This window comes from Globicephala melas, chromosome 20 (genome assembly GCF_963455315.2).
Source record: "Globicephala melas chromosome 20, mGloMel1.2, whole genome shotgun sequence".
Classification (NCBI taxonomy): Eukaryota; Metazoa; Chordata; class Mammalia; order Artiodactyla; family Delphinidae; genus Globicephala; species Globicephala melas.
Window position 1 is genome coordinate 13,068,681 of NC_083333.1, and position 26,659 is coordinate 13,095,339.

At 61.6% G+C, this 26,659-nt stretch overlaps 2 protein-coding genes across 7 annotated transcripts in view; one reads left to right on the forward strand and one right to left on the reverse strand.

Annotated features, from left to right (window-relative positions):
- Positions 1–14,303, forward strand: part of NTN1 (netrin 1) — a 200,145-nt gene extending 185,842 nt beyond the window's left edge. For both annotated transcript variants that reach the window (XM_060290120.1, XM_030861423.3), the window contains exons 6-7: positions 399–473; positions 13,929–14,303. In XM_060290120.1, the coding sequence (XP_060146103.1) occupies positions 399–473; positions 13,929–14,257 (404 nt within the window). In that variant the 3' untranslated portion in view covers positions 14,258–14,303. The remainder of the gene's footprint in view (positions 1–398; positions 474–13,928) is intronic.
- Positions 11,578–26,659, reverse strand: part of STX8 (syntaxin 8) — a 251,735-nt gene continuing 236,653 nt past the window's right edge. Inside the window, exons 8-14 of one of the 5 annotated variants that reach the window (XR_009560247.2) lie at positions 18,044–18,209; positions 16,909–17,002; positions 15,636–15,764; positions 15,306–15,428; positions 12,731–14,070; positions 12,492–12,611; positions 11,580–12,268 (exon numbers count right to left, since the gene is read on the reverse strand). Coding sequence is in view for 1 of the 5 variants with exons in the window: in XM_030861422.2 (XP_030717282.1) it covers positions 22,938–23,005 (68 nt within the window). In the remaining 4 variants the exon portion in view is untranslated. Of the gene's footprint in view, positions 12,269–12,491; positions 12,612–12,730; positions 14,071–15,305; positions 15,765–16,908; positions 17,072–18,043; positions 18,210–22,833; positions 23,006–26,659 lie in introns of those variants that run through there. The other 4 variants (XR_011377098.1, XR_009560246.2, XR_011377097.1 and 1 more) reach the window with 4 other exon arrangements.

Sequence of the window (26,659 nt, forward strand, 5' to 3'; positions counted from 1 at the left end):
TGACCCCAACCAGAGGCTGCTCGCCACGGAAGCCAGCGCCTGACACAGACCCGGGGTGCGGGGTGACAATGAGGCCTCTATTGGCTTTAATCAGGCTCCGGGCGCATCTTAAGAACGGGGGGAATTTGTGTGGCGCTGCAAAGCCCTGGGTGGCACAATACGGGAGCCCCCGGAGTCACTCACGGAGGCCGGGGGGCCGGCGGGGGTGGTCAGGCGGGGACCCTTTGTCCCAGCGCCTCTCGAGAAGGCCAGGACGCCCTGAATGGCCGCCCGCGCGGCCTGGCCCCTTGGGTATCGCAGGCCTCTGGGTATTTAGGGAGGTGGCCTCCCACCCGGCCTGGCAGCCTATTCTTCGCCCGCCTAATTAGGTTTTGTCTGTGCTCTCCCCTCCCCTGCAGACTGTGATTCGTACTGCAAGGCCTCCAAAGGGAAGCTGAAGATTAACATGAAAAAATACTGCAAGAAGGACTACGGTGAGTGAGAGCCCCTTGTCGGGAGGGGGAGGGGGAGGGGAGGGCACCACGTGACCAGCGAGGCGCTGGGGTTGGGGCGCAGGTGGCCCTGCGTGGGTGTTGCTCACAGAGTCCCTGGGACCCGACGGGAGCCGAGTGTGATGGGTCCCACGCCCAGGAACGTCCCAGCTCTTCCCCCTTGGCGGCAGGTGGTGTGAGGGGTCATAGGCGTGTGGGCAGGGTTCTCCCCCTGGCCCTGCAGGGAGGCATCCTGGCCAGTGGGGCCTGACAGGCCTGGGATTCCCAGGCTTCACTCTGCCCCTGAGGGGCCGTGTGGCTGTAGGCCAGTCACTTTACCTCTCTGGTCTTCGGTGCCCTCATGCGTACTCATGGGCATTCAGCCTGAGGCTCTGTAGCTCGAAGAGAGGTCCTCCGGGCATTGGAGAAAGGGAGGGCACTTCTGTGGTGTGTTTAAAATGCCGATTGCAGAAGCCAACTCCTTCCGAGGGTTGACTCCACCAGGTGGAGCTGGGTCGAGAATCTGCATTTAAGGCGGCTGGCTGGTGACTGTGAAGCGTGAACACAGCCCCGGGATCCCTGAGGGCCCTTTTCAGCCGGGAGCTGGGGGGCTGCAGAGAGTCCCTGTCACCGGAGGCCTCAGGCTCCCTTCCTGGGAAGAGGGTGTCCAGTCCGTCCCCCAGTCTCCCCGGGCGCCGTCCACCCTGGCACTGGGGGTGGGGACCCCTGCACCCCTTCTCTGAATCCGCGTCGCCAGCCCTGCACCGCGCGGTGAGGATCTGGCTTTGTGGTTTCTGGGCCCTGAGAGTGTCCGGCCTGCTGGGGGCCTGGGCTGGCCAGACATCGCGATCCAGCTGCACTCCCCTCAGGATGGGGTCGGAGCGGCCGGTGGGTTTGGCGTGTCAGTTCCGAAGCGGCCAGGCCGTGGGCATCCCGTCCCGGAGCCCTCTGGGTCCACGATGAATTCCTAAAAAGCCTCTTTTAAGTGCTTGCATCCCAAGGCGGTGCAGAAACTCCTGACTTTCACGGGAAAACCAACTTTGATTTTGAAAGCAAACGTCGAGCTGGTGTAAAGATAAAGGAAGTGTTGTCTCTGACCCAGGGTGACAGCAGCCCCCAGAGGCCCCAGGTGGCATTGGATTAGGCTTGTGTGGTCCATGCTCCTGGCCTGGGACCCTCAGCGTCTGCCAGGGACGGGAGGTGGGACTCGGGTGGGACAAGGGTGGGAGGACCCAAGGGTCGTGCAGTGTCCCAGGCTTAGGGCTGGGGGCCCATCGAGGCTGTCCAGGCCCAGAGAGCCAGGGTGACAGAGGAGAGCCCTGGGCCTGTCACTCTGCCACCGCTGCTCCCTTCCCCCGCAGAGCTGGGGTGGGGGTGGGTGGGTGGGGAAGGAACAGGTGGGCCGCCTGGGGGGAGGGTGGTTTGAATTGGGTCTTGAAGCATCCTCTGCAGACGCTGGGGAAGGGGCCTGGGAGGAGGGGCGCCGCGCAGACTTCGTGTGAGGTGTTGACTGCAGCTCCCCTACCCCCGTTCCTGCTCTTCCCGTGAAGAAAGGGAAGATAGCACCTTTGTTTACAGTTACCCAATGGCTCCGTCTGCCTCCTGGTTCCGTGGGACTCGTTTTGCTCTCTCTGACTTGTTTTCCTCCGTTGAATTCTGCCTCCCCTACCCCTGAGGTTGTGGGGGACACTTCGGCCCCCTCTGAGCTCTCCTGTCTCCACCCACCCCCAGCAGCAGGCAGGTCCCTCTTTCTGCAGGAGGGGGCCGGGCCCCCTCTTGTTATATTCCCAGAGGGGCCCCCCTGAGCCCTGCCCCCGCTATGGGCCCCCCAGGGAACAAGGGCGGTGGCGCAGGGGGCTCGGCCTCTGGCCTCCTCTTGTCCTCTGCTGCCTGACTCCATCCTGGATTATCCGAGGGAAGCTGGTGTCCTAGGTACGGCCCCTGGCCCAGCTGGCTGAGGTGACTTGCCCAGCAGAGGCCCGGCCTCCCTGGCCGCCCCTCCCCCATCACGTTTATCCCCAGGGCCCCATGTGTCCCAAAATCAAGAGGGCTGAGAAGCAGCCCGGCATGCCCACCTTCCCAGACTTCATGGCGGCTTCACGCCACCTTCCCCCCCAGCTCCTGGCCCTGCGCTGCTACCAGCACACCGCCCAGGCGTCCACGTTTTTGCTGCGGGGCGAGATTTGAGGAGAGCAGGTGCAGGGGAGAAGCGGGGTGCCCCCGCAGGGCGCCAACAGGGTCCGGAGCTGTTGTGCCGTCAGCTTTGATGTCCTCGTCACTGACCCCCCGGCCCATTGCCCCCGCCCATCCCCCAGAGGCTCTCGGAGGCGCGTTCTGGTCCCTAGCACTGTCCGTGATGCTCTCGGGGTTGCCTCAGAGTTGGGGAGCAGCCCACCCCAGCTCAGCAACTAGGCCTGCCTGTTCAGGCAGAAGACAGGACAAAGAGATGCCAGGAAGGGGATCACAGGGCCTTCCGCGCAGGGCTTGGCAGACCCCAGCAGGGTGGGGGCAGGCAGGGAGAGGCTTGTGGAGGAAGGAGTGAGTGGCACCCACAGGGGCTGGGCAGGGGGCATCGGGGGCTCAGCCCGGCAGCAGCCGCAGGCCTTGCTCTGAGGCCGGAGGCCAGGTCTCCCACCGGGGTCCACGGACCTTGTGGAGAATCTTCCTCGCATCCTGCTGGGCCCCTGGATGAGGTGTGAGTGGAGGTGTGCCTTCCACGCCCGAGCAGACCTGGGGCAGGTGAGCGAGGGTGGCGAAGGGAGCCGGCGGGCCCAGGAAGGCCGGGAGGGAGGCTGCAGGGGCCGCATAATCCCTGCTCTCTGACTGACACCCCGGCAGGGAGCCAATTAGGAAACGCGTTTCCTTCACTTTACAGCCGGGGCACTTAGACGTTCTAGAAGCTGCTAATTAGAACCTGGTGGGGGAGGGGGTAGTGGAGAGCAGGCCCGGGCCCCTTTCCTCCTCTGGGGCCAGCTCAGGAGTCTTGGTGTTGTACAGCGGGAGGGCCTGGGTCTGGGTCTCCGCTGAGCCGGGCGGTGGCCAGTGGGCGGGAGGCCGTGGGGAGCAGGGGCAAGGAATCACCCCGGCTGGCTTGGGGTCTGCTGGTCCTGCCCGTGTTCCTGGTGAGACAGGGCCCAGTAGGTGGGGGGAGGCCTCGGGGCCGAGCCGCCTTGTCTCTCTGCTCTGGGGAGACCCCGGGACAGGGAAGGGTAGCTGTTCCAGTCCCATCTGTAGGGAATGGGGCACTGGCCCCAGAATCCGGGGGCAGATTCCACACTTGCTCTGTGACTTTGGACCAGGCTGGGCCTGTTTCCTGATCTGTCCCGTGGTGGTGAGATCAAGGGGACACGACGTCCTTCTAGACGTGGCAAGGATGGTGGCCTCACCGGGCCATCTCCAAGGGGCAGGGGTCCGTGGTGGTGCTGTCGTTGACGGCCCCCCTCTCCTGGGCCCACCTCAGTCCTCTGTTGCCCTCTAGGGGAATCCGGCTCACCTTGCAGATGCTGAGGAAGCGCCCGTGGGAAGGCTCGGGGCGGGGCAGTTGCACATGGAAGACGGTGTTTGTTATTTCCTAGCGTGTTAGCATTTCCTGCCGACTTTCCAGGAAAACCTAGCCTAGAGGGGCCCTTCCTTGGCGTAAATGCTCCCAGCAGGCATGCGTAGGTGTGTGCATGTGTGTGTGTGTGCGTGCATGAGCGTGCACGCGTGAGCACATCCTCGAAGCCCGCATCCGCTCGGCGGCGCCCACGCAGGCAGAGCGCGTGCGTCCCTCCCGGAGCCGCGGGCTCCGCGGCGCGTCTACCCAGAAGCCCAGGGCTCCAGAACCTCGGTGGGTGTGTAGAGAGTGACGCCGTCCCCGGGGCGTTTACCGTAGGGATGGTGCACTCTTGGCCGAGGCCTGGCAGTGACTTCAGGCCGAGACACCCCTCGGCTGGTGTGGGGAGTGGACTTTCTAACCCCTGGCCCGCGTGGAAGAGGGGCCGGCCTGCCCCTGCCCCTCAGCCTCCCTCCCCCCGCTTCCTCTTCGCTGGTCCCTGTGCTTCTCGGGAGGCGCCACTGTCTGGTCCCCACTCACCTCCTGGTGTTCGCGCGACCTCCCCTCGGCTCCCGTGGCCACTCTGCGTGGGCACCGCACACACGTCCCAGGAGGTCCTGCCCCCTCACACGCGTCCCCACCTCAGCCAGTCCCTCCTCGGACACTCATTAGGGCTTGCTGCGTGCCCCATCCCGTCCCGAGTGCTGGGCTTACAGAGATGGAGGAGACACAGGCTCAGCCCTCCAGGAGTTTCCGGAATCAGAGGGGAGATGCGCACACAAATGACAGCATGGACGGGAGACGTGTGGCCAGGGTCCGGCCTGGGGTGGGACGAGAGTGGGGCCTGGTCCCTCCTCCAGGGAGGGTGTAGAGGGAGGGCTTCCTGGAGGAGGGAGCGCAGGTAGCCAGTGCTCACGGGGCAAAGCAGGGCTCCCAGGCAGAGGGAGCAAAGTGTCTGAGCACAGAGGGAGGAGCAGGCTGGGGAAACGGGAGAAGAGGGAGTGTGGAGGTGCTGGGTGCAGGGCTGGAGGCCAGGGAGGCTGGGCGAGACGCTGCTGTGGGCCTCGGCAGCCGGGCTCTCGTCCGCGTGCAGGAGCCACTCTGAGGCCACCGAGAGCCAGTCCCGCTCACGTTGGCACACAGGGGCTGCCACCCGTCTCTTCTTCCTCCCTGAGATGCAGAAGTGGGGCGGTGGGGGGAGGCGGGAGGAGACAGACAGCTCGCATTCTGAAAGGTGAGATCATCTCACTTTTGCCAGTTCTTGGAAAAAGGATTCGTTCCCAGAAATGTTTATTAGTCACCCCTTTTGTTGAACGACATTTTGGCACCAGCAGATGGAAAATCAGGATGCTTCTCATGAGATGGTTTGTCTCGAGCATTCCTCCCGCGCTCCCTCAAGGATGGTTTCTGAGGATACAGCTCGAAGCGGAAGTTCTGTTGGCATCTATGGGGAGGAGCTGGGTTCATGAGGTTGTGTGTGTGCACATGCGTGCACGCGTGTGCTTTCTTGGGGGCCCCGGCAGAGGTGGGCCTGCGGACCTAAGCGGATCCCCGCCCCCGAGAACCCTGTACCTCCTGGGACAGTGGAAACCCCAGAGAAGAGGCCTTGCTAGGCCGGTGTCTGTCCCTGCCCTGCAGGCCCCGGGTGGGCACCTCACAGCCTTCATTCTCACCCTTAGCGAATCCTCAGAAACGCCTGTGAGGGAGGGCTTTTCACTCCTGCCGTTGGGATGCTGAGACTCAACGAGGTAAAGAACACGCCCAGACCGGGGCCTCCGAGGCCTGAGGTCCTTGTGCTCCCAGCCTGCCCCCCGTGCCAGGGCGCTGAGTCTTGGGCAGCAGAGCGGGTGCAGCCCCCCTTCGAAGGCTCATGGACTGGTTCCCCCACGGGACCCTTGACTCTTGGCTCCTGAGAAGCTGCAAAGACGTCTCCGTGGGGATGAGCAGGCGTGGTCACCGCGGTGTTGGGGTGAGCGTCGGGCAAGCGGGGCTGTCGGAGACGAGACGTCGGGCACGGTGGCGGGGTGGGCGTGGCCATTCAGCCGTGGGCTCGGCTGTGCGGTGGAGGGAGGTCACGGGCGGGTCCGTGATGGAGGCTGGGGAGGCCGAGCCGGCAGTGGAGACGATGCTGGTGGCGGAGTGACCGCGGATTCGCGTGGAGCGGGTGTAGGCGGTGGGCACGGCCCTTCTGGGCTCTCGTCTGGCTGCTCAGGCCGGGATGAGGTGAGCGGGGGTGATGGGGAGAGCCTCACAGCTCAGGCCTGGACAGGGACACGGGGCCTCTAGGCAAATGATGGCCTCTTCCCCTCTTGACACCCCCTGCCCTTCCCCTCTTGACACCCCCTGCCCTTCCTTTTCTCGACCTTGGGGTCAATAGCTATTCCTGGTCAGGATCAGTCCCTTCGAGTAGGGAACACGGGCCCGGTTATCAACCCCGTCCTGGGGGCCCGGCTCCCGTGTCTGCAGCGGGCCGTGACATCAGGGCCTGGGGGTGGGCAGATGGTAGAGGGGCACCCTGGGGGCTGTCCCCCTCAGGGCAGTTAGCAGGGGCCGGGAGGCAGCTGGTGGTGATGGCCGGGAGGGGCCAGCTGCCCCAGCACTGTCCCCAGCTCCGGGGAGCGGGACGCAGCCCAGCCGGCAGCACGTGGCATGGCGTTTCAGGGGCTCACTGACCCTTCCCCGGGGGTCACCAGCCCCCTGGGGATCCTCCGATTTCCCCAGCCAGATGTGACCTCCCCCCTCAGAGTGCCAGCCCCATATGGAGGCCAGATGTGGAGCCGGGTCAGCATGAGTCAGCCTGAGGTCGCAGAATGCGGGTGACCACCAGGTTCGGCAGCGAGGGCCAGTGGGCTCCAGTGACAGCTCGACAGAGGCCCCTGAGCCCGCAAGGCGCTGCACCCATCGGGGCCTCCTGCCGCGCGAAGGGGATGACGGGCCGCAGCCCTCCCCATCTCCACAGACGGGAGCCCAGAGCCTGGGCCTCCAACCTCTGCCGCCCCAGCAGCTGCAGGGTGCCAGGCTCCAGAGGGACCTGCTGGGGCCCCGTCTGTCCCCCTCCCTGCAGCATCCTCTCCTCTGAACATCCTGTTTTTAGAAAGGAGGTGTGGGTAGGGAAGGCTGTCTAATGGAAGGTGTCTTCTCCCATCTCACAGACTGGGACACCGAGGCTCGGAGTCGGGGGTGGGGGAAGGCGGGGATCTGTCCAAGGTGCCCGGGGACACGGGCCGCCTTCCCCTACAGACAGGCAACACTTGTCTTGTCCCCGCTCACCAGCCACCTGTCTCCAGGATCACAGAGCCCTCCCTTCTCCCACTCACGGGGGGCTCGGATGGGCATCTTTCCCCAGTGGGATGGATCTCGGGGGTCTTGACACCCTACTTCCCCGGGGTTAGAGCCTTTGGCACGAGGCCTCCAGTACCGTCGCTATTCCTGGGGTCTTCCCACACCTGCCGCTTCACCTGCTTGTGTGAGGCTCAGGCTGACAGGAGGTGGGGACACCCTGAGAGTTCCACCGCCTCTGAGCAGCCTGGGCTACCTGCGGGAGGCAGGCCTGGCCTAAGGTCAGAACAGCTTTTCAGAGGCTCGCGCAGGGTCACCCCCGGAGTGGGCGCCTCCGCCAGCAGGGCTCTGGTTAGGGTCCTGCTTTGGCCCGTTTCCGGGCCTGAGGCCCCTTCTCTGGGTGTTCTTGGGGAAGCAGCTTCCATCCCTTGAGGGTGGTTTGACTCTTCGGAGCTGAGCGAGTGCCGTGTTCAGAGGGTGCAAGGGGACCAAAGTTGCTGCTGGACGCCCGCCCTCCAGGACAGGGCTCCACGCACGGTGTCCTGGGTGCCGGCCCAGCGCGGGAGGAGGGGCTGCTCTGTGTAGAGGGTTTGCTGCCGACGGCTGTGGCAGAACCGTTGCGCGGGGGCCCCGCTGAGGAGTGGGTACGAACTTGCAGCCAGGATGTGAGCCCTGGAGGCGTGGGGTCTGGGCTGAGGCCACGGTGGGGAGGCTGACTCTCTTGCCTGCCCTCTTCCAGAGGCCGAACCCCACTGATGATGGGAACCGACCTGGGGGACTCTCCAGCCCCACCGTTGCTGTGTGTGTGCGCGTGCGCGTGCGTGTGTGGCATGGGGGGCAGGTGTGGGAGGTGGGGCATCTCCTGAGGCGTGTGAGGCCCGCGGGGGAGGGCGGGGAGCCTCGGCCATTCTCCAGGGTGGCACTGTGACAGCTGGGGCCGTGCCCATGATGGGTGTGGGCACATGCACCGGATCAGGAGTTGCCTGGGCCGTTTCGGTTGCTTCTGGCTGGGAGGGGGCACCCGGGGCGTTCTCCCTCGGGCTGATTGCAGAGGAGACCTGCCTCCACGAGGAGGGCACCCCGCTGGGGCAGGGCAGGGCCCAGCTCCACTCTCCTGCCTGAGCCTCTCGCAAAGCCGGGCAGCCAGTCTCCTGAGCGCATCTCGCCTGGGGTCCGGGGGTGTTGGCAGGGTCAGACCAGGACCATCTCCTAGGGCAGAGGGCCAGTAGCCTCCCCGGAGCCCGGCTCTCTGATTCCCAGCTCTCCTGAGGACCCCTCCTCCAGGGAGCCCCCGGCATGCCCTCCCCTCCCCAGAACAGAGCCCAAGCACTGGGACCCAGCAGGGGAAGCTGAGGCCGCCTCTGTTGCTGGTGGTCTTAGAGAGAGGGGCATACCATTGCTGCTTAGGCTGAGGAGGGAAAGGGGGAGCCTTCACCAGCCCAGAGCTGGGTGTCCGCACTTAAGGTCTGAGGGTGGGGCCTTGGTGGGCGGGGCAGCCCCGGGGTTCCTGAGGACTCCGACTGGGGGGGGGGTCTGACCACAGCACGCCTCCAGCCCTCCACCGGGCGGGGCTGCCGTGCCCCCGCCACAGGTTAGCGTCCCCGCGAACAAGGCTTGGCCCTGCTCGCCCGTTTCTGACCTTCACAGGGGGCTGGGAAACGTGGTCAGAGCTGCACTTCACGAAAGCAGCTGCAACTCATGACACGCTTTCCGTGCCGGGAGATTTATGGGGCCGCGTGGTTTTAATGGTTTCTGTGGGGCTAGTATCCTCCCCCACTTCGTCCTGGCTGCTGTCTCAGAGGCAGATGGGCGACAAGCTTTCCCTGGCTGCACGGGCCCAACAGGAAGGTACGGCTGACCACCCAAGCCTCCTTGGGAGGGGCAGCTGCCGGGAAGCCCCCGGGGACCCACGCCGAGCAGCCCATAAATCTGGGAGACCTCCAGGAGGCAGGAAGCCTCTGTGCAGAGGTGTCCCAAGCTGGAGGGGAGAGGAGACGGGCGCCCCCCTCACGCCGTCCCCCCATCCCCCCGGGGTCTGAGCCTCGGCCACGGCCCCAGGCCCCACCCAGCAGGTCATCGTCTCGGGCTGCGCCCCAGGGATGTGCACTAATTGTGTACTCCTCGCTGCCCTAGTAGCTGGCCTAGAACCTGGCTGGCCAGGATCTCTGATTCCGGCAGGACGTCCCCGAGACCTGCAAGCGGGCGTGGGCATCAGTCAGCCCAGTGCTGCCGCCTGTCACACACTGTCCAAGGTGGTGGCAACGCCAGGTCCTCGAAGGGCCCAGAGCTGACAGACTCTCGGTCTCCTGGGCCGGAGCTGGGGAGGAAGGGAGGATTTGAAAGGACAGGGGCTCTGGACTGAGGAGGGGGCTGCCATGGGGCCGCGTGGCCCCCTTTGGGCCCTGGAGCGCCCCGCTTCTCAGCTTGCCTCTGCCGGCGCTGGGACTCAGTGGAGGTTGAGGCACCCCGGGAAGGATGGCCAGAGGTTTGCGCCTACGGAAGGACACACGGGGGCCTCGGGCTGAGCCACGAATGGGGCTGAGAGGACCCCCCAGGCTGGCTGAGGCCTGCGGCCTGCCTCCCCGCCCCCCGCCCCGTGGCCAGGACCAGCCCGGTGTGGGCACAGGCCGTTCTCGCTGGCCCCCGGGGCCTGGCCCTCTGTCCCCCCCTCTCCCCCTTGGAGTCACGGCTCGCCCTCGAGGGCCAGGCCTCTGCCTAGGGTTGGAGAGGTGCGTGCCCCTAGTAGCCAGGAGGCTGGCTGGAGGGCGAGCAGGGGAGATCAGTCCTCACGGCCCTGCCCTGGTGGCCGAGGAGGGCTCCTGGCACAGGAGGCCTTCCCGTGAGCCCCGGACTTGCTGAGGGGGGCAGCTGCTCAGGGCTGTCTGCAGCAGCTTCGCCGGAGCCCCGGGGCCCGCTGCAGGACGGTTTTCCTACAGAAACTGGCAGCCCAGGGACCCAGCCTGGCCCGTGGGGTCCAGGGGCTGACTCCTCTCGCTCTCTGGAGGCTGCGCACGCCCCTTGCTTTCCTTGGGCGCCCGCTCCATCCTGAGCTCTCAGTGTTTGGGTGCGCAGGGCTCAGAGGGAGGGCAGGCAGGCATGTAGGTGTGGACCTGAGACGGGGATGTTCATCCTGAGTGCGGGGCCCTGGCACCAGCAGGCGGGGGCAGCCTCCCCTCCCGGCCAGTCCCTCGTCTGCGCTTCAGAGTCTGGCCCCGGTGGCTTTGTGCTGGGACCCTCCCTCTTCTGTGGGGGGTCTCGGCACGCCTCTTACCGCTCGGTCTGATATGGTCTGATCTCACCGTTTGTCTTTCTGAGGGTCGTGTCATCTGCCTCGTTTCTGAATGAGGGATGGGGGATCCTCCCTGTGAGGCCAGTTTAGGACAGCGGTGCAGGGATGGGGACTTAGGACTGAGGGTCGTTGGCCTGGAGTGAGCGTCGTGTGGGTGTAAGGGGCACACCCTCGGGGACCATGGGTCCACGGCCGCTGCACCAAGTGCCCCCCGCAACCCCGGTTGGGCGGTGCCACAGGCCCCCAGGAGACCCCGGTCATTCCTGGCTCCCAGGCAGCAGGGATCAGAGGTGGCAGCCGAGCCCTGCGTGCTCCCCGAGGGGGCCGAGTGGGTCTGCCTGAGGTCACAGTTCCAATGTGTATTTCGAGTATTTTCAGCCGTGTGTGCACTGCGGGGACTTGGCCTGCGCACCGTGTGTGCAGCTCATACTTGGTGGGCTGTGTAATATGCAGAGGCGTTGCCAAGGGCAGCGGAAATGTGGCCTTTTTCCAGCATAATCCCATGAATCTACCACCACCCGCCCCTGCCCCCGGCCCCGTGCCGTCCCAGCCCGCTGCCAGGGCGCTGCTGGGGTGGGAGGACGACAAGGACCCGTGCTTCGTCCCCATCGACCTGTGTCCACTACTTCGGCCCCTGGATGCTTGAGGACAGCAAGGTGTCCAGGGCCAGATCCCCCTCCGGGCTGCGTCCTCAGTGCTAGGTGGGTCCCCCTTGGGCTGGGGAGGGAGAAGGGCCTCTGGGGGCCAGCCCGGGGCCTGAGCTTGTCCAGAGAGCTCTCTGGCCTCACCAGCTCTGCCTTCCCACCTGGCCCTGAGCTGAGGCCCAAGACCCCGAGTGTCTGATTCCAGTGACACGAGTTTGCTCACGCGGCCAGAACAAAGTACCCTAGACTGAGGGGCTCAAACAACAGAAACTCATTTTCTCCCAGTTTGGGAGTTTGGAAGTACTGGATCAAGGTGTCGTCAGGGTTGGTTTCCTCTGAGGCCTCTCTCCTGGGCTCGTAGGCGGCCGTCGTCTTGCTGTGTCTTCACGTGGTCGTCCCTCCGTGCGCGTCTGTCCTAATTTCTTCTTAGGAGGACTCCAGTCATATTGGATTAGGGCCCACCCTTTATAACTTCCTCTTAAAGGCGTTAAGAGGTAATTATCTCCAAATACTGCCACATTCTGAGGCACTGGGGGTTAGGACTTCAATGTATTAATTTTGCCGGCAGGGTGTGGGGGGGAGATACACAGTTCAGCTCTTAACACCAACATGTGATCAAAGCCACGTTCTCACCAGAGGTGCCTTCTGCAGCATCCTTGTTGGCCACCCCAGCCCACCCTGGCTGGGGGGACACTGTGGCTGGGCCGGGGGTCTGAGGTCCCGCACAGGCAAACAGCTGCATCCTGGGGGAGGCTCATTCTGTATTCAGCTCAGTCCCAAGGAGAGGAAACCGGGGCTCTCGGGGATGCTGGGGATGGCTCCCCATTTGCTTAGCTGAGGGGCACGCAGTTGCCACGGTGACCTCTATCTGCACAGTCAAACACATACAGAGCCCAGCCACTTCTCCAGGCTGGAGGGCTCCCCACCCCCACCTCAGAGTTCACACTGAGTGTTGAGTCCCTTGGTGACAGAAACATGGAAACGGTTGCCATGGCAGCCATTCTTTGGAGCCCTCAGACTGGAGTGCAAAGTTGAGGATGCCCAGGAACAGCTGAAATGAAAATATGGGAAAATGCACCACTTCCCTCGCCCAGAAGGATGAGTCAGAGGGCGTTCGGTGGAGGGCCCAGCCGTCCCTGCCCCTTCCCATCACCCCGGGGCTAAGTGTGGGCACAGGAGGGGAACGGGGAGGGCCTGGGGAGACCTTGAGAGAGGCCAGCCAGGCCAAGCTGTGGGTGGGCCCAGTGCCCAGAGCGAAGTGGGCAGGTGATTACCTCATGGCATTCCCTGGGGACATGTCCTCGTGGCTGGAGCGCACCTTATTTCGGTCCCTTCACCTGTAATCTGGGGAGACAAGCTCCTTTCTCAGGCGGGCTCAGGTCCAGATCTTCAGCCTGTCCAGGGGTATACAGGACGTGGTGGCAAGGGGAAGGCGCCATGTTCTGACGGGGGGGGGAAGGAGTCCAAGTTTCCCTCGGACGGGGGTTAGTACAGCAGAGACCTCTGCACTTACCCCTGGAATGGTTGTGTGTCTCTCCCACCATCACCACCACCACCAGAAGTTCCCCAGGTAGGCTCCATGGGGCTCTGGTGCCTTGAGATGCACCAGCCAAAGGGTCCTGCAGTCAGTTGTTTGGGAAGCAAACACACACGTGTCTGCACATGCTTTGTAGATTAAAGGCTCAGAAAAGTCCTGCACTAAGGCGACTTCCTTTGTTTAAGCCAGTATTTTCACATATTTGAGCAAAACCCCCCCCCCCCTTAAAAAAGTATGTCCTCCTTTTATGAAGTATCTCTTAATATCCTGCAGAAAGAACACCTGTTAACGTTTACTAGAGCACTGATTCTCAAAGTGTGTTCCCTGGACCCACAGCATCTGGGAATGTGTGAGGTGTGCGGTCCTGGGCCCCAGTCCACATCTATGGAATAGGAAATTGGGGTGAGGCCAGCCATGTGTTTGACGAGCCCTCCAGAAGTTTCTGATGCCTGCTCCAGCTTGAGAACCCCTTCTACTCAGGGAAGGAGGAGCAGAGAATTGAAAGGGAGGGGAAGGGCCTGAGGACTGGGGGAGGATCAGGAGGCCAGGGAGACGAGGCAGTCTGGCAGGGATGGGAGGCGGGCAGCACAAGGACCCTGGACTCTGGAGGAGACGCTGCAGCCACCCCGAAGGGCTGTTCAGCGTGCACTGCACCTGGGCACTGAGACCCCATTCTGGTTTTCTGAGATTGGATCAAGGGCAAGGCTGTATGTCTAGGGGTGTCATGAGGCTTGATGTTAAGTGACGGGGCCTTTGGAAATGCCCAGGGGGGTACCACCTGAGGAGGTTCCCCAGAGCCTGTGCCGAGTGGCCAGTGCTATGCTCATGGAGGGCACCTACCCCGGCAGCTGGATTCTGCCCGGAGTTCTGGGGATGTGGTAAGAACCTACAGCACCTTCCTGGACCCTAAAGGGGCTTGTCCCCAAAGACAGTGCCGGGTGGCACCTAAAACACAGGACATACGGCTTCCTGGAACAGCGGCCTTGGCCCCAGCATCAGCTTTGCCACCACACACCCATTCCTAGTCGGGTACCCCATGCAGTCACTTCACTGCTCCGGGTCTTCTTTCCCTTCTCCATCAAACAGGCTGCCCCATCCCTGGCCCTCCTGGTCGCAGGAGCTCGGGGTCCAGGCGGCACCCGTGGCCCACCCTCCTGCCTGTGCTTCCTTGCAGCCGTCCAGATCCACATCCTGAAGGCGGACAAGGCAGGGGACTGGTGGAAGTTTACGGTGAACATCATCTCCGTGTACAAGCAGGGCACCAGCCGCATCCGCCGCGGTGACCAGAATCTGTGGATCCGCTCGCGGGACATCGCCTGCAAGTGCCCCAAAATCAAGCCCCTCAAGAAGTACCTACTGCTGGGCAACGCGGAGGACTCGCCCGACCAGAGCGGCATCGTGGCGGACAAGAGCAGCCTGGTGATCCAGTGGCGGGACACGTGGGCGCGGCGGCTGCGCAAGTTCCAGCAGCGCGAGAAGAAGGGCAAGTGCAAGAAGGCCTAGCGCGGCGGGTGCGGGGGGGCAGCGGCGCGCCGGGCGGGCTGGGCGCCGGGGCCGGCGAGCGGGAGCGGGCGCCCCGCCACCGCGGCGGCGTGGACTTGGCCCGTGAGGGCTTTTCCAGCTGGGGGGAGGGTGGGGGCGGGGCCGGCGCGGGGCCCTCGGCGGCCCCGCCCCCAGCCCCGCCCCACTCCTCGCGCGCCCGGGCCCCGGCGGATTGAGGACGAGATTTAGCTACCTCACGGGTTCCCTCCAGAGCAGAGAGGCGCTCCCCCCGGGGCCGGGAGGGGGGCCGGGGCAGGCGGGCGCAGCAGCGCGCAGGTGGCCCACAGCGATGGGTAGAGAGGAGCACACGAGGAGAACTGTGAACCCCCCAGGCCCACCGCCTGGCCACCCCCCCATCCCCCTCCCCCCAACACAGAAAAACCCACACCCTTCTTCGGGAATTCCCACGGGAGCCCTGCTTGTGACAACTGGGGCCCCCTGTGCAGGGGCCCTGGGGGCATGCGGGGGGGGGGGCGGCAGGAGCCTGTCCCAGCAGCCTTCCCCGGGCGGCCTGTGGTCTCCACCGCGCCGCCTCGGTCCCCCCCCCCCCCCCCGGCTGGGGAAGCCCCCGCCCAGCTGACGGGTGGGCCCAGGGCCACCCCTGAGAAGCCCGCGGAGGTGCCTGACGGAGGCGGCATCGCGCACGCGAAACCTCCCAGAGAGCCTCCTTTCTGGCAAGCTGGAAGCGGCCCCTTCATGACATTTTCCGGGGAAGGGGCACGGGCGGGGTTTACGGCAGTGACGCTATTGTGTGATGACCTCAGCTCCCACAAGGCCCCGAGCAGTGTCCGCAGCTGGGCAGGGCCTGGAGCAAGGCCGTTGCGCCCGGCGGGGGAGGGGGCTGGCGTGCCCGAGCCGCGGGCTGGCAGGGGCAGAACCGCTAGGGTGCGGGGGCCGAGGAAGCCGTGGCCAGTGCCTGCTGCGGCCCTCACTCCTGGATCCCCCAGAGTAGGGACAGAGGCCGCTAAGCTGGGGAAGCCTGCTGGGGCCACCCGCCGGGGCTGCCTACCTGGCTGTCCTGGTACTGCCGGGCAGCACCCTGCCCACTCCTTTCTGGTGGCCCCCGAAGATGGCCTGTCGCCTGGGGGCGCCCGCTGCACTGGCCGCACACTGCAGTCGAGGCCCGGCTCCTCTGTCAGGAATTGGGTTTCATCTTCCCTGCTGGAGTCTGGCCGCTCAGAGGGGTCAGACCAAGGATGAAGCTCGGGCCCCGTGGTCTGGCTTCCCTGCTTCGGCCCCCATCGCCCCTGCCGTTTACCGCGCACCCGCCCTGTGCCAGGCACTTTAGCCTTGCGATCTCCTGTTAGCTTCGTAGCAGCCCTGAGAGACGGGTTCTCACCCCCAGTGTCCCCGTGCAGATAAGTGGCAGAGCCGGGCTGTCTGATCCTCCGCGGTTCCCTCGCAGGCCACAGGGGGTGCTTCTGGGTGAGTCACCCCTGAGATGCTGGCCCTGGTGATGGCATCAGGCCTGGAGCACAGAGATCAGGAAGTGGGGGCAGGGATGGGCACGGTTACATCTTCAGAGGTGGCAGCCAGGGCCACGGGTGAGGCCGGGTGTAAAGTGACCCCGGGGCAGCCCCTGGAAGCCCCAGATGGCGGGCGGGCAGGCAGGCCATGGCTGATCCTAAGGTGGAGGGAGAAAGGCTGCCTGGGGGTGTTTGGAGGGATTCCAGAGATGCCCCCAGGGGCAGGGGGAAGACAGAACTGCCCTGGGAAGGGGTATCTGCCTTGCCTGAATCCAAGCCCCAGGCTGGGAGCGTAGGGACCACTCCACGCAGTTGGCCCTCCAACGCTACCCAGGGTTGTCCGAGTGCACTTAGTTGGCCCACAGGCCTGGAGAGGCCCTGCCCTGCCCAGTTACCCAGCGTCTATTCATACTGGCCCGGCTTCTCTGCCCTCCGCCCAGAAGGGCCACGGCAGCCTCACCACCTCCCACCTGAGTGGGCCCGAGTCTCAGCCCCCATCATCAGGGGCCTGCACTGGTCGTCTCTGAGGCCCCTCAGGCGCTGGAGCCAGCGGCCTGCCAAGCAGCACTGCATCTTGCTTTAAATTCAACCAGCCTCCAGCCTCGCCCTCCTGCTCGCCACCCCGAGAGCAACGTAGCTTGGTCTCTAGGAAATGTTAGGGAATGCCAGGGTGACCAGATCATCCAGCGTGGGGTGAGGACGCTGTTGGGGTATCAGTCCTTGCAGGCTGCCCTCCCCACTTCACGGATCCAGCCAGAGCCAGCCCACTGCTCCTCTGAATCCAGCCACCAATTGGGGGTGAGGACCCATCCTTGGGAAAGCACCCCTCTTCCTCCCCTCGCCCCCCCTCCCCGGGAGGAGATGGAAATAGGAATTGAGGTGCTCCGGCTTGTACAGTTAGGAAAGGATATAAAATGGAACTAGATTTTGAAGAGTGTATTAACCAGAGTTGTGATATTGTAGGTGTTTGAAGAAAAACATACCAGAATAGTCTTTTTAGAAAAAAAAAAATTTCCAGGTTGCCCACTTTCTTACCTGCTGGGTGGTCTGGAGCCCCTGACAGCAGGGTCCCTGCGTTTCTGACACACAGTAATGCTATTGGGGCAGAGGGAAGTGGGGTGGATGGGGGCCCGCCCCTGGACTCACCTACAGGCTGGGGCTTCTGTCCTGAGCCAGCATCCTCAGGTCCTGGTCAGTGGGAGGCCCCTCGCGCCCGCCTGGCACTCTGCCTCCACAGTAGCTGCAGGAAATGGGCACAGACTGGCTTGGGGTTGCCCCAGGTGGGAATGAGACTGAAATCAAGGAGACCCTGAGGGATCGGGAGATGGTTCCTTTAAGAAACTGAAAAATGTTAGGGTTTCAATGCTCAAAGGACGACTGGAGAGTGGACAAACCAGACCCATGGATGGGGTTACCGGGCCACGGTTTATGGCCACAGCCAGGCCATACCCTAGGGGTATCGGAATGTGTGCTCGTGGGGCCTTGGCCCTGCCAGAACGAAGCCAGCCCCCCTCCCCAGGGCACCTCCCGTGCTCCCCCCGACTCCCTCCTACGTTCGGAGTTCTGTTCACTCAGAATTGTACATGTTTAGTTGTGACCATGACATATTGTTTGGGTCGGTGTTCCTCTCCAATGCATACTAATATATTATGGTTATTATATATGAATATATTTAATGACAAGGAGAAAGTTGTGGATTTTTTAAGTTTTTTTTTTCTTTTTGGTTAGAGTTGTAATGGACCCAGATGGAACTTGTAACGTGGGCCCCACATGATAGAACTTAATTCAGATATCAATTAAATAAACTCTTGTACACTGTTCTGTCTCCCAGTCTTTATTGGTGGCCTGAGCTACGGGTGGTCGGCCTGTGGGGAGAGAGGATGGTGAGTCCTCAGGCCATTTAAGGAATATGGCTTCTGGTCTAAAAACTCCCCAGCACGACAGAGCCCTGGGGTTTTCACAAAGCCTGAGATGGTGCCCTAACAACCCACTAAAATAAAAAAAATTAAAACAGAAACAAAAACAGGAAAAGGGCAGCTTTGCTTGGAAGGTCCTAGGGGCGGGCTGGCTCCAAGTGCGATTTGGACGGTCTCTAGTTCAGTCCCCAAGAGACCATCCCTGGGGTCCATCCTGGCCAGTCCCCAGGGCTCCGGGTCAGGGGGCCTCCAGGGGTGGGGCAGAGTGCACCTCTGAACCTCCCCATCTGACTCAGAACCTGCAAGTAGAGTTTCTGCCTTGCACGTAACCAGTTTCTTCTATGCACAACTAAGGGGAGACTCACCAGCAGAGACAACAGGGTTAGTGACGTTCAAGACTTTTCTCAAGCCATCGCTGAGGCTTCGTTCGGCGCAGGGATGGGGCCGGGGCTGGCGCCACGCAGCCACCAGGAGCTGAGCTCGCTGGCTTTCTGGAGGCTATATTTAAACTTCCAAATGGTTGTGATTTCTCTATTAAATAAACAATTCAGTCATTAGGAACATGTTGCGTTACCATGCAAAGTGGAGCCGATCGTCACCGGGAAGCTATAATTTCTGCACCCAGCTGTTGCGAAGACAAGTCTCAGCCACGCAGCCCGCCCCCGGAAGGCACGGGAAGCCTGTCCCCGCCGCGTGGAGAGCAGGCGGAGACGCTGTTCCTGCGGCGCAGGAAGGGACAGGGCTAGCCCAGCCTCCTCAGGGGGTCCGGCTCTAGGAACGGGAGGTGTGTTCTCGGAACCAGGGGTCAAAGCCCAGGTGGGTAGACCCAGGGGCGGCAGCACCGGACGCTGGGTGGGCAGGGACAGGCTACAGGCCTCAGGTGGCTGGACAGGCGGAGGCGAAAGCGAGCCTTTTCTGCAGGCTCGGGCTCCCCTCAAAGCCAGTTCAGACCCAGCTGGACTATTTGCAGGATTTAAGACATCTGCCAAAGCAGGAAATCAGCCAGCTTGCTGCCAAGTCCTGACCCAAGGTGGTTGGAAAAGTCCACTTTAGAGACTGGAATGCCGAGGTACGAGGAAACCGAGAGACTCCCATCAGGGACCCGGGGGCCAGCAGAGTCTAGTCAAAAATCCAGACCCCGCTGGAGGAGAGTTCCCCGGCGTCTGGCTGGCTCTCGGGGAGGCTCCCGCATTCGTAAATCCCTACCCTCTGGCCAGAGACAGCGCCTGGGGGTGGGGGCTGCCGGCTCACGGCAGAGACGCACCTAGGTTTCCGATTCTGTTGAACAGATTGCTCTGTCTATACTCTTTTGAGACTAAATAAAGACGTTTAAGAAATACGCCAAGAAAAACTAGGCGTGGAAGGACGGACAGGGACTTCCCTGGTGGCGCAGTGGTTAAGAATCCGCCTGCCAGCACAGGTGACAGGGGTTCGAGCCCTGGTCCAGGAAGATCCCACCTGCTGCAGAGCAACTAAGCCTGTGAGCTGCAAAGAAGAGTAGCCCCTGCTTGCCGCAACTAGAGAAAGCCCGTGCATAGCAACGAAGACCCAACGCACCCAAAAATAAAATTTAAAAAAAGAAAAAAAAAGGACGGACAGAGCCAGTGTGAGAAATAAAGCAATGGGTTAATCCATCCAAATACTCTATCAGACTGGAGTCTCAACAGGACAGCAAGTCACTTCTGGAAAGAGGCAAATGCTTTCCGTTACTGGCATGGAGGTGGGAGAACTCTGAAGCCATAAGAAGCAATTAGAGGAAAGACGAGTCTTGGCCCACTTTTCAAAATAAAGGGGGGAAAACCGCACTTACCTTCAGCAGGGCTAGGCTAGAAAACCCAACTAAAGATGATCTTTCACTAATCTACACAAAGAACTCTCAGTATAAGCCCGGAACTGGAGAGGCAGGAGTACCAGCTACAGGCCGGCTGGTGGTTCTCAGAGCACTGGTCAGGAGAGAACCTGACAGTCCTTGGAGCAGAGGGGCAGTCGGGAATCCTGCAGCAGCCCCGTGCGAGGAGGGTCCAGGGCTCTGCCGGGAGCGCAGCAGAGTGTCCTGGGGCTAATGAAAACTAAGGTTTGGTTACAGTTATTAATTATAATGACATTGCAGTGGAACAAAAGTACCCGTCGTAACCAGGTATCTGGATTTCTTTATATAGTATCCAGACTTTAAATGCTTCTAATTAATCATCAATTCAGTTAAACAGTACTTACGACGTTATTTTAATAAAGTTTACTTTCATCGAAAACGCACCCAAGGTGATGGGTCGTGCCTCTCTTCCCTACGCTTGGGGTACTACTAACTAACTGCTCACACCACCGATCCAGAGCCCTGCCGGCCGCCTGGCACCTTGGGCCTGACGCCATTGAAGGGGGAAACCAGGCCTGGCCAAACCCAGCTGGAAAATGCCACAGGACCCCAGGGTGGCTCCTGATGTAACAACAGACCCCGAGTGGCCCATCCCAGCCGCTCGGGATGCCTCGGCAATTTGGGGCTGCCCCTCAGTTCAGAGTGGGGTGGGTATCTCCCAAAGGGGGAGCCTCCCTGCCCGGCACCACCCCAGGCCTGGACGGCAGGTCCTCAGGGTCTCACCCGACCAGCTTCTTACCCCCTCCGCTGCCTGCAGGTCCAGGTCACCCGGCTAGGAAGGGCTGGGCCACGCCCAGAGCCCACTCAGTCGAAAGAACAGAAGCGCTGTGTGCGCACATCAGCTGAGCGTTTGGCTCGGAAAGGCCTTTCCGTGTGGCCGAGCCAGGCCGCCGTGGCTCTGGTTCAAAGACCCCCCACGAGTTGCCAGGGCTCCATGCTGAGCAAGCGGAGGTGAGAAAGTCAAACAGACCTTCAGCGCCCCCTCCCGTGAGCCCCAAAGTGGGGGGCTCCAAGGAGACGCTGTTTATACAGATTTGGGGTTTGGCACAAGACTGAACGATGTGCTCTGCGGATGCCTGATCTTCTGCTAGGAGATCCGTTAGCAACCGCCCTGCCCCCGCGGAAAGTGCCTCCCAGGGCGCCTTAGGGTGCGCAGGCCCCTGGCCCCCGTCCGGCCCGGCTCCTTCGGGAGCACAGCGCCTTTGTTCCCGACACAAGCCTGCCTCCGTGTTCTCTCCTGTGCTTCCCCGTCCCGACCCCCGACAGCGTGTCTCCTGCTCACGGCTGCCCCGCTCCTGCCCTCGTCCCTGGGCCACCGCCAGTCTGAACACGGCTCCCAGGGCCTCGCCTGCTCTGCACGTGCTGGCAGCCCTGGAGGTCAGCGGGCACCGGGTCGGAAGCAGGGGGTAGGATCCTCGAGCCCTGGATGCGGAGGCCGCCCGGGCCGGGGGTCGGTTGTAGGCTTGGGGTAGAGGGAGAACCCGCTGTCAGCTGGGGCCCTCGGGGTGCTCCGTGCTGCCACGTGCTGGCTCACGCGACCCTCGCAGTCAGCCCCGGAGGCAGGAAGCTGTGTTCTCTCCATTTTCTAGAGGAGGAAACGGAGGCACGGAAGGGTATCTGGCTCGCGCTCGCACTGCTGACGAGGGGCGTGGCTGTCAGCGGGTGGCACTGCCTAGCTCAGGCTCTCCGCCTCTGGGTGCCTCCCGGTCCTCTCGCTGAGCAGATCAGGTGAGTCCAGCCAGGGAGCTGCGAGCAGAGGCGACGGCTTCCCTTCTGGGCAGAGCGTTCCCAGAGTCCCCTTTCTTCTGCCACAGCCCGCGTGGCTGTCCCAGCAGCCCGGGTCTGGGCCCCCAGCCGACTTGCGTGGACGGGCAGCAGGAGGGAGGCACCGACGCTGGGGATGGAGTGAGGTTGTTCGGATTTGGGTGACTGTGACTGCAGCGCCGTCCCAGCTGGCCCGGAGCGGAGTCCAGGGCTAGACCACCTCCCAGAAGAGTGCCGCGTGTCACCGCCACACACACACCAGGTGGCAGCGGGGCTGCCCAGGTGGCCTGGTAGTGACCTGGCCCCTCTAGCGGGGAACTGCTGGGAATAGGGTCACCCAGCCTTTGCGGCGACTTAACAACTGACCAAGCACAGAACCTTGACTCCCCTGACAGAGGCCTGGGGTCTGGAGCCAGGTCTTCGCTGTGCGCTGGAGTCTCCGGGTCGCCAGTCTGCAGCGCGGTCCTCCTGGTGCCTATCTCGGCTCCCCGGGGAGGGAGGATGCGGTGAGATGGGTCAGGTCACGCCTTCTGGAGAGCAGCCGCCCACAGTCTCTAAGAAATCCACAGGAGACCCCCCAGGACTCCCCTCCCAGCTGCCCGATCTCTCCTCTTCCAGGGAAATCTTGTGCTTGGAAACTGCCCTAGTTTCTCATCACCAATTCTTTCCCCTGGAGCCACAGAGCGCAAAGCATGGCCCGCCGGCCCGGCCCGCCTTCCGCGTGGCCAGGAAGGCGGGCACGAAGCTTGGCCCGCTGCCCCTTCCAACCCAGACTCACCGCCGCTCCCGCGGGCCCGGCACCCTTCGCAGGCCTAGCCCACACGTCTGCCCTTGCCATCACGCACGTGCACACGTGTGCAACGCGTGCAGTACACACACACACACAAGGTTGTCAGGGCCAGTTTAGGAGCCAAATCAAGGTACTGTTCTCCTCCCTGCATAATCACACCTTCCTCTGAACCCTAAACGCTACCTTCCTGCCTGATCACATTCATCAGACTCGATTCCGGCTGCGTACAGGACGTTTCAGCCTGGGAAGATGGGTTTACTACACCGAGGGAGGAAACAAGAACGTGCTTCTGGGTCTGAAGGTGGTTCCTAAAGCAGAGTCCTGAGCTACTTCACCAGGAGGAGTGGCGAGCCTCGGGGGGGGACGCGGGCAGTGAGGCGGGCGGCAGTTGCCCAGAGACACGTGCCTGCGCGTGTCTCCTTCCTCCCTCCTGGACACACGTGGCCTTGTCTGTTCACTGGTCTCCCACATGGGCACGACTTCCCCGAGCAGACTAGACACTCGAGGTCACAAGCTGCGTAGGAATTCGCCATCGTCCCCCCAGGGCGCCCAGCACGCTGTGGGGTGGCCGGACTCCATCAGCAGCCACAGGGCAGTGACCACTGAGGGACCCTGGGCTAGCAGCCCAATGACCAAGGCAGAACCCACGAGGGCCACACTGCCCAGTACCCCGGCAGCTCTCTGGAGCTGCCACACGATCTGCCTTTGCTGAAGCAACGCACGTCAGGAGGTCAGAGCTTTGGGGGTATTTATTGAGTGGCTTTCGGGCAGCAAGAGGATGCTGAACTTGACTCCATCACCGGCAGGTGTCCCGGCTGTGGTCCCTTGACGGCCACTAGTCAGTAGGCCAGACTGCAACGACCACAATAGCCACGAGCAGCAACAGAATCACCATTATCATCCCTGAAAAACAGAAGCATACGAGACCCCCTATGAGGACTCACACCAGACGAGCATCACCCATCCCGTGAGACATCTTCTGGGAGACAGTGGATGCAGCTCTCCAGGGAGCCCCGGTGGGGGGGGGGGGCTGTCAGCGGCCTCTGGTTGTGCAGGCTGGAGGCTGCGGAAGGGAGGGGCTCCAGGGACACCGGAGAGTTGCCATCTCGCCACCTCGAGAGCTGTGCCGGAAGAGTGCCCGCGTTCCTGACCTGCTGGGGCCTCCCCTTTCAGGCCCCCGCTCCGGCTTCTGTGCACAGCTCGGCCCCGTTTTCTGTGTGCATTGACGAGGCCTTGATAAAGCAAAGGGCTTGGTGTCTATGAAGAAATACTGATTCTAGAATCCACTTTCTCCCCATCCACATGGCTTTAGCTTTCCTTCTTGAGCCCAAGATACTTGGCACCCCTCCGTAAAAAATTCTGAGAGACAGACTTTTTCTTTAAGTTTTTTTATATTAACACTTTCTAGTTTCACTTCCTCAACTTCTTGTCTGCGGACCACAAAGGAGAGCATCGGCCCTCCCGGCCAGTCTGCTCCCTGTGTCCAGCTCTGCCCGCCAAGCCCGCCCCGTCTCCCCCAGCTGACGCGGCTGGACTCACAACGCCCATCCCTGCACCGCTGACGAAGAGGGAGGGCCCAGGAGGACTCGGCCCCTTCCCCCGACGCGCTCACTGCCTTCCACGCTGACTTCCCTGGTGGGTGATGAGTGCCTCCTACACCCTGGAGGCCAGCACGGCGGTGGCGTGTCAGACACAGGGCCCGGCCACGATGGCGCAAGCGCTCGCTAAATGAAGGCCCCGAGAGGGGAGTGAGGAGATGAGGTGAAGCATGTGAAAATGCTCTACGAGTAACAGGGGAGTCAGGGTCACGTGGCGGTTTGGCCCCCAGGACTGCCCACCTCAGACTGAGGAGCTGTTTCGGGAAAGCTCAGGGTCGCCAGAGTTCAGCAGCTTATTCTCTTACAGGAAGCCGTTAACGTTATTGATCTTATTGGCTACCAGATAACCACTGGCCACGTCAGGCTTCCAGAGCTTAAGAGCCACATGTGGCCAATGGCTACCCTATCAGACAGACACCAGAGAACATCTCCATCTTCACAGAAAGTTCTGCTGGACAGAATGGACACAGCGTGTGGAGTTCTGATGATTCTATTTACGGCTGCATCGCCAGCTTTCTGCAACGGTGCCTGGTGTGGAGACTTAAGACACAATCGTTGAATGAATGAGTGAACAGCCGCTCAAGGTGTTTTCGACACTCACGCCACACTTGGACAGCTCCCCACGTTGGGAATTCTGCTTCCCCTTCTTCTTGAGTCAGTTTTGTTAAATTATATTTTTCTGGGAAATTGCCCATTTTTTCTGCGTGTCCAAAAGTACTGGTATAAGATTGTTCATTATATTCTCCTATAATTTAAACACTGCTGTATCTCAGTCCTTTTTATTTCTCACACCACCTGTTCATGCATCCATTTTTTTCCTCTAGCCTTGCCACAAGTGTGCCTCTTTCTTAAAAATATTTATTTATTTTGGGCTACATTGGGTCTTCGTTGCTGCACATGGGCCTTCTCTAGTTGCAGCGAGCGGGGGGCTACTCTTCATCACAGTGCTCAGGCTTCTCATATGCAGTGGCTTCTCTTGTTGCGGAGCACGGGCTCTAGGCGTGCAGGCTTCAGTAGTTGTGGCACGCAGGCTCAGTAGTTGTGGCGCACGGGCTCCACGGCATGTGGGATCTTCCCGGACCAGGGCTCAAACCCACGTCCCCTGCGTTGGCAGGCGGATTCTTAACCACTGCGCCACCAGGGAAGTCCCTTGTGCTCTGCTTTATATAACCCATGAGCTAAGAGTGGTTTTTGTATTTTTACCGGGTTGTCAAAAAAGAAAAAGGAGATGCGTCACACTGTCTGGGGTCTGCAAAGCCTAACGCATTTACTGGCTGGCCTTTCACAGAATCTACCAACCCTGTTCTGTGTCACTGTGGCCACGGATGGTCTCACTTAGGTGCTGGTCTCTGGCTCTCCCTCCATTTCTTTCATCTGGGATTTCCTTTCTTCCTTGTAAATTCAGCCATCCGTTAACGCTCTAGGGGGGGGTTGTAATATTTCATCTAGCATTTCAAGATGCTTGTAGTAGGGCGGTGGGGGTGTGTGTGGCTGTTGAGTGAACATTCTCTCAGTCCACCTTCTTGCCAGAGCAGAAGAACACATCTTTTCATTCATTTCTGCCTCCAGAAACATCTCCAGGCTGACTGAAGGCTCCACCTGGGCAGGAATCCCACTGCTTCTTGGCTGGGGGCAAGGTTTATATTGTGCAACATTTTTCCTTAAAAAACAGTGAAAACGAGGGAAGCAGACAGACCGAGGTGAAGCGTCAGGGGCCACTGCTGGCCCTCCGGAGCCCAGGCTTATCCTAAAGCCAAGGGGGAGGACTGCGTTTCTGAGGAAAGGGGAGAAGACGGGCTGAGTGGTGGCTCAGGAAGAAGTCCTGCCGCCGACGCTCAGCCAGGATTGGGGCTGCGAGGGCGCGTGGGGCTGAGAGGCTGCCTGTGCGGCCCGGGTTCCGGATCAAGGCTGCGATGGCCCAAGGGGAGGCCCATATGAGCGGCCCTGAATTTTCAAATCAGGGCGATTATGAGAAAAGCAGGACAAAGAAATCAAGAGCGGTAACTGGCTGGGAAGGAGCAACCATACATCGAGTTTGAGTTTCTACGCATGGTCTGATGGAAGCAGCCTCAGGCATCATAGTCACCACCATCTCCTGCTTGGGTCACTGCAAGCACTGACCAGCCGCTCCCTTTACCCAGTCCTTTCCCCACAATTGAGCTGGAATGGAAATCAGATCAGGTTGCTTCCTGGCTCAAAACGGTCCAACGGCTTAGAATCCCCACTCCTCATGGCATTTGAAGGCCCTGCGTCATCTGCCCCCTGCGACCCGTGAAGCCACACGGTGTCCTGTGCTCGGGCCATCCTGACTTCGGTTCTTCCAACGTGCCCTGCACCCTCCTGCCTCCCGGCCTGGACCCGTGCTGTCTTTCCTGCCCCTCTCAGTCTAATCCCTGTTCATCCTCTAAAACTCAGCATCAGTTTCCCATCCTCCAGGAACTCCTTCGTGACCTGCAATGGACCGTGTTCCTTCTGTCTCTGCAGTGACCCTTCTTCAACCATGATTTGGGTCCTCAGTCAGTTACTATCTATATCCGCCACTGGCACGTGAGCGTCTATGGCAGGGACTGTGTTCACCACCACGTCCCCTGTGCCTGGGGCAGGGCCTGGCACACGGAAGAGGCACGAGACATTCTTTTTGCTATAAACCAATAAATGCATTGAGTATCTGGAAGGAACATCAGGCACCAACGAGAAGGACACAGAAGAGGTAAAGCAACGGGGAGAGCGGAGCTAGGAAAACGCGTTGAGTCCAAGAGAAAGATGGTCAATCCCAATTACAAACCCCGCAGAGACCCCAGGGGGATGGGGAAAAGCTCCCGCACTTCGGAGACGGTTCACAGCGCCGCGTGGGCTGTGTGGAGGCCCTACGGGAACCATCGTCAATACGGTGATTCCTCTTTCAGCCGCTGATTATTCTACCACGGAAACCGTGAGTTCTACAGACGGTGCCACAGGA